A 6,000-nucleotide genomic window follows, 5' to 3' on the forward strand; every position below is an offset into this window, starting at 1 on the left:
CAATTATACACTTCTATATAAAAATCAGGAATTCTTTAATGTAATAATGTCAGGTATATCAAGTTAGTTTTCTAGTGTTTTCAAGTCAGCCTTCTAGTGGAATCTGATATTTCCTCTTGTACTGTGTCTTATCATGGGTTAAGAATTGCATAATTATGTACCATAATATGACATAAGATTCAGGAATACCCCAAAGATAGAAAGCTTGTAGTATAAGGATATAATCAGCAGGCATTTCTCTGGCAGAGGATGGGGGTTGACACACATTTACGAAGTGAACACTTATGGTTATAGATGTGACATGTAAATGGTTCAATTGAATAACAACATTGCTGTAATTTGCATCAGTTGAGTCCCAGTTTCAATGTATTGATCATAGACTGTAAAGGTATTGATTTATAAACAGTATGCAGGCAAATGGTTTGGGATACTTGGACAGTGGCTTATATGAGTTGAGTTGCTTAAAGTAACTTTGACTATCAACTTTATCTGACTAGTGACTTGTCTGTCTAGTATTGTTTCACTGGGAAAACAGGGTCTCAGCAGCATGTGGTGTTTGTTACAATGGCAAAAGAGCTTGTGGGCTGTTCTCTCTCTCCTTTTATACTGGTTGGTGATTTTATACTGGCCCATGTGTGTCACAATCTCCACGACACGCGATTATGAACTACGTACCTCAAGCTTCACACTCCAATACAAATGAAACTATTTGAATAAAGGTTGTACACATCAGTGAAATTAACCTCTGGGAAAATGCCTAATTGAGAGTGCAAGCCACAGATCATATAGGCCAAACGATCAAAAATAACAATTCTACATTCTGTAATTAGACTTCTTGTAAATTAATGTAGATGTTTAACAATAATTTAACTCTTGAGAGTGTAAAATGTTATGCTCTCAAGACCTAAAGACCTATAAGGGTCCATTTGGTTACCAACTCTTCATCATTTAGCTGGGGACCACCTGGAACCCCCTTAAGGACCACTGGAGAACCACTGGCCTAGAGTTCTAGAAGTTTAATCGTCAAAGAGATTGGTTTAGTTTGGGTATAATTTATCGGAGACTTCAACTCCCATGATGCCCCACGACGATGTTACCGGAAGTTGCTACGTGTTCAGTTTATGACAGTTCAGGAAGCGTTTTCTCTCAGTCAGACGTCAACAATAAATAGCACAATAACAAGCTTTCTAGAGCTTTCTCTCTCCAGCGAAAGAGTTCAGTCGAACAGGTAAAGTAGACCTGTTTAAATGAAAATTATTGGCATGCACTTTTTACTACGTTCTCTCCATGTTCTGCTCAGAAACGACAAACTAGGCCTTATTGGCAACAAAGCTATCGTCAAGCTAATGGTGTTAGCTATAGCTAAGTATCTTGTTAACTAAAGAGTTATATTAATTGAACATTGCAGACATTATGTGATGTATTGTACGTCCAAAAGCTGTATTATTTAGCTTGTTCATGTACACGGTGCTTGAAATGTACTGTAATTCTCCAAACTGTTAAATACTTCAATCAATAAAACGTAGGCTTGACAGTAATGACATTTTGTTGTCTACAAATCTGTCACTGCCTTGTTAAAGTCTGATTTGACTTTGTGCAATGGAAGTCAGTCTCTTACAGAAGACTATTGGGGTGAAGTAAGTAGTGGAAATTTAAATATCTTAACAACAAACTTTTGCCATGTTCACCATGCCAGTTTCTCCAAACTATTATGAATTATGGGAATTAAAGTCACAGCAATTTATTGATTTCAAACTCACAAAGTTGATATAGAACGCCATAGTGTAAATAAACATAATCAATGATGATGAACATGGAACATTTCAACTTGTCAACCATATCAAATTCCTAGTTCTACAGTAAGTAAAGTATAGTAATCAACAAACGACCACTATAACTCAATAAGTGATTTCCTTCTGGAACTTGCCTGTTGTTCCACAGAACATGAGGCAGCATATAGAGCTGACTGGGTGTTAAGCTAGTCTAGGACAGTGGTTCCCAAAGTGGGGTCCGGGGACCCCCAGGGGTCCTTGAGGGAGTTCCAGGGGGTCCCAGGCTAAATGATAGTTTGGAACCAAATGGACCCTTGTGGGTCTGTAACTCTGAGTGTGTACAAATGTACATTTGCACACTCTCAGTTACATTGATTTTACAATATAAATTGGGGGTCTCAGAGAAAGAAATACCATTAAATGGGGGTCCGTAGACTAATGCATGTCAAACCTGGGTGTCCTTGAAATTAAACTGGTTAAGAATCTCTGCTAGTGCTAGAGCCGTAAAAATCTTATGGGGCTTCTCCCTGGCATATCTTTTCAAATGGGGGTCTGTGGGCTAATTGTTGTCAATTTGGGGGTCCTTGACATGAAAAATGTTTTCTTCCCATTTCTCCCCACCCCACACACCCCAACCAGTCCTTATCAGCTGGTTTCCATCAGCGCCATGTTGCCAACCACCTCGGCACAGGGCAATGGCGCCCCGGGTTCCAGGGACGCGGCGCGCCACACGGCGGGCGCCAAGCGCTACAAGTACCTCCGGCGGCTGCTGCACTTCAAAGCCATGGACTTTGACTTCGCCGTGTGGCAGATGCTGTACCTGTTCACGTCGCCGCAGAGGGTCTACCGCAACTTCCACTACAGGAAACAGACCAAGGACCAGTGGGCCAGAGACGACCCAGCCTTCCTGGTGCTGCTCAGCATCTGGCTGTGCGGTGAGTGTCCATTATGCATTCTATTTCGTCAAGCATTCTAGAATCAGTGGTTTTCAACCCTTTTTGTATCAAGGCCCATTATTTATTGGGCATTTGAGCTACAGACCACCATCTCAGACCCAAAACTTTGAACATTTTGTTGTTGGATAAGATTTTGTCCACGATTTCATGCTGTATTGATGTTGGTACCATTAGGAGAGAGAAACAGGCAAATGTTGATCAATATAACAATCTCTAATTGTGTAGACGTCTTGTAAATTAAGTATAATGCAGATGTTTAACAATAATGTAACTCTTGAAAAGGTACATTTTGGTTTCATTGTATCCTCTCAAGAGTTAAAGATCTCTAGTGGTCCATTTGGTTGCCAACTCTCTATCATTATCTGGGGACCACCTGGAACCCCCTCAAGGACCACTGGTTGAAGACCACTGATTTAGATCACTGTGCAGCCAAATACTTTGATCTGCTTTTGGAGATGGCATTCTTCCTGAATGGTTCCGTTTGTCCTCTTGTACAGTGTCAACAATAGGTTTCGGCCTGGTGTTAGACATGGGGTTTGTGGAGACTCTGAAGCTGTTGCTGTGGGTGGTGTTTATCGACTGTATTGGAACCGGCCTTCTCATATCAACCATCATGTGGTGAGTGAGTATGCAGTACAATGACTGTTTTCCAGGACTTCTTGACATAATGGGTGATGAAGACATAAGTTATTAATAAAAACTTGTATTAAAAACTATTGTTGATAGCAATACTAACACTATACGATACGTCATACTAATATGACTGGAAGCGACGGAGGGCTCGTCTGAGGACCATTTAGACTACTAGAGACACACTCCACACTTTTGCCTGTGCAACATTACACCAAATTAAACCATACGCGTTTTCAGCACAGAGTGAGAATATACTGTACCACGGCATATTGCAACACAGGTCGTGATTGTGAATTATTTAGTGTTATTGATTCATCCTCTTTCAGGGTAGTCACGAATAAGTACCTGTTGAAACAGCCCAGCAGAGATTATGACGTGGAGTGGGGCTATGCGTTTGATGTCCACCTCAATGCCTTCTACCCTCTCCTCGTCATCCTCCACTTCCTACAGCTCTTCTTCATAAACCGTAAGTAACTCTCTGCGTATCTCACAAAATTACCTCTTTGTCCTATTTCCATTCATGGTTTTAAAAGGCTTGACCTTTTTTGTTTTATGAAGTAACATTTTAAAGGTTCTTTCAAAACGGGCAGTGATTTAACGTGCCTATAGTTAATTTTTGCAATGAGACCTGCGTTTTTTTTGTCTCTGTCGAGGGTCAACAATGCAGACGTATTTAAGGCGCTGTCCCGTGAAATTGTCAGACCCGGATTCTGTTTAGCTTTTTTTTTTACGCTTGCGTTGTTGCGCCCCTCTTGAACAGAACTGTAGCAGACCTGTCGTTGATCCAGGCGACAACGTCGGTGTTCATCGCTGCCTGTTTGAAAGTACCTTAAGAGTGTACTAGTTCAAATAGTCTTCTCTCAGCAGAGAAGACTATTTGCCGTACTTAATGCCTCTTGTTCTGCCCTGTGTTTCAGATATTGTGGTGATCAACTCAGAATGGTTCTTGGGTTACTTTGTAGGAAATACCATGTGGCTGATAGCCATTGGCTATTACCTCTACATCACCTTCTTAGGCTACAACGGTGAGAACCCACATTTATATCACTTTGGTCTCAGGTGTTTGGGGTAAAATAAAAAAGTACAGGCATAGGAAAAATGCCAGGTAGCCAATTTGTGTTAATCTTAATCTGCTGCTGTCTCTCATTCACTCCCTGCCTCTTCTTCACCTCTCCTATAAGAACAGCCTTAAAACGTTTTTCAACAAGCATTTGTGGATGGTTCAACCTGAATTTCCTGTTTTCTTATTTGATTCATCATGCTCGTATTGTCATTTTGAGTTGAATTGTACAGCAATTTGTATCTGCTTTGTTTTCTTTGTCTTGCATGTAAAGCACTGTGAGTCCTCTGTGAAAGGTGCTATATAAATAAAATTGACTTACTTACTATACATTTCTTTTCTACAGTACTACCGTTCCTGAACAACACAGTGGTGCTGTTGTATCCATTTGCTCTCCTGGTGCTGGTCTACGTTCTGTCCATCTCTTTGGGTTGGAATTTCACGCGTGGCCTTTGCTGGTTCTACAAATACAGAGTCCAGTAGCAGGCCACCAGATGGGCAGATCACACAGGACACGGCTCAGCACTCCCCGGCTGAACTCTCAAGGATGGTAGCCGGATAGGAAACAAGTTCGTTCCGACAGACCACGATGTCTATCAACATCTATTCGATTAGTAGCCAACTCCTGGTCCGAGTGACCCTGGGTTGACTTCCAGTAAACGGTGGACTGATTAGACTGTTGATTGTTAAGTCGGTTTACTCCGTTGACCGATCGTGGGATCACTCGCAGTCGTGTTCGACCGGTCCACTGCACGCGTTGGCTCTCTGTTTACTGGTAATCGACTCTTTGCTGATCCCTGGTTGACTAATCAAATGGAGCTGGAGCTCAGTGGACAATGGAGTTGGAACTGGTTGCAGAAACCAGGGATTTAAAGTATGAAGATCCAGCCATGATATTATTATTTTTTTGTACAAGTTGTAAATAATGTTAAGCTGGTTATGGTGTTAATATATACAAAAATCATTCTGAAGTGGAAAGGCTTATTTCCGTTATTTCTTTTGGTTTTTTATTAAAAACAAAACAAAAAAAACTTTAAAACCTGCTTGTTGAAGAGAGGGAACGAGGGAATGGTTGTTTGACTTTGGGGCATTTCTGTCCTCTTCAAAATGTACATTCCAAAGCACTTTCATTAAAAAGGTTTTAACTGAAGCCAGAGTCACCTCAAGATGTCATTATTTCAGCAGAAAACCATGATGATCCTTTATTTGATGCACACTAAAATAAAACCTCAAGAAGAAAAAGGGGTATTCTAACGAGACATGGGTGGGAGAAGCAAGTACGTGGTACGTGTGCCACATGTTGTACGCAGAGGAGTCGCCCCTCCACATGTTGTACGCAGTGGAATGAAATATTTATAGTAATACAGGTAGTTCTTCTGACTAAGCAATTGGTTGAAATAGGCTCTCCAGCCGTGCTGAAATGAGCATGACAGCACAACTAGCTGTTAATAGAAGATTTTTAGGACGGATTAATCACTTTAGAAATATCAGTTGTGCTGATAAGACAGTTTCGACAGAGCACCAGCATAATTGGCTTAGGAATGGAACAAAAACTGCATAGCTGAATTGGACAAGGCAG

The 6,000-nt window shown here is 41.1% G+C and overlaps 2 protein-coding genes across 2 annotated transcripts in view; one reads left to right on the forward strand and one right to left on the reverse strand.

Annotated features, from left to right (window-relative positions):
- The first annotated feature begins 1,102 nt into the window (after positions 1–1,102).
- On the forward strand, positions 1,103–5,571 carry unc50 (unc-50 homolog (C. elegans)). Its single transcript, XM_083758325.1, has 6 exons — positions 1,103–1,228; positions 2,412–2,707; positions 3,226–3,346; positions 3,688–3,827; positions 4,279–4,386; positions 4,768–5,571. Exons 1-6 carry the CDS (start codon positions 1,122–1,124, stop codon positions 4,902–4,904), a joined length of 909 nt encoding a protein of 302 aa, XP_083614451.1. The 5' UTR covers positions 1,103–1,121; the 3' UTR covers positions 4,905–5,571.
- Positions 5,572–5,791: 220 nt separating this feature from the next.
- arl6ip6 (ADP-ribosylation factor-like 6 interacting protein 6) overlaps positions 5,792–6,000 on the reverse strand; it is a 4,087-nt gene continuing 3,878 nt past the window's right edge. Inside the window, exon 4 of the mRNA XM_083758298.1 lies at positions 5,792–6,000. This exon is cut by the window's right edge and continues 280 nt beyond it. The gene's annotated coding sequence lies outside the window, so the exon portion shown is untranslated.

The sequence above is a fragment of the Protomyctophum parallelum genome (assembly GCF_964188405.1).
Source record: "Protomyctophum parallelum genome assembly, chromosome: 23".
Lineage (NCBI taxonomy): Eukaryota > Metazoa > Chordata > Actinopteri > Myctophiformes > Myctophidae > Protomyctophum > Protomyctophum parallelum.

Coding starts and splice junctions, on each gene's coding strand:
- unc50 (XM_083758325.1), top strand. CDS start 1,122: ATGACAGTTCAGGAAGCGTTTTCTCTCAGTCAGACGTCAACAATAAAT. Junction 3,828..4,278: donor ACAGCTCTTCTTCATAAACC/GTAAGTAACTCT, acceptor CCTGTGTTTCAG/ATATTGTGGTGATCAACTCA. Junction 4,387..4,767: donor CACCTTCTTAGGCTACAACG/GTGAGAACCCAC, acceptor TCTTTTCTACAG/TACTACCGTTCCTGAACAAC.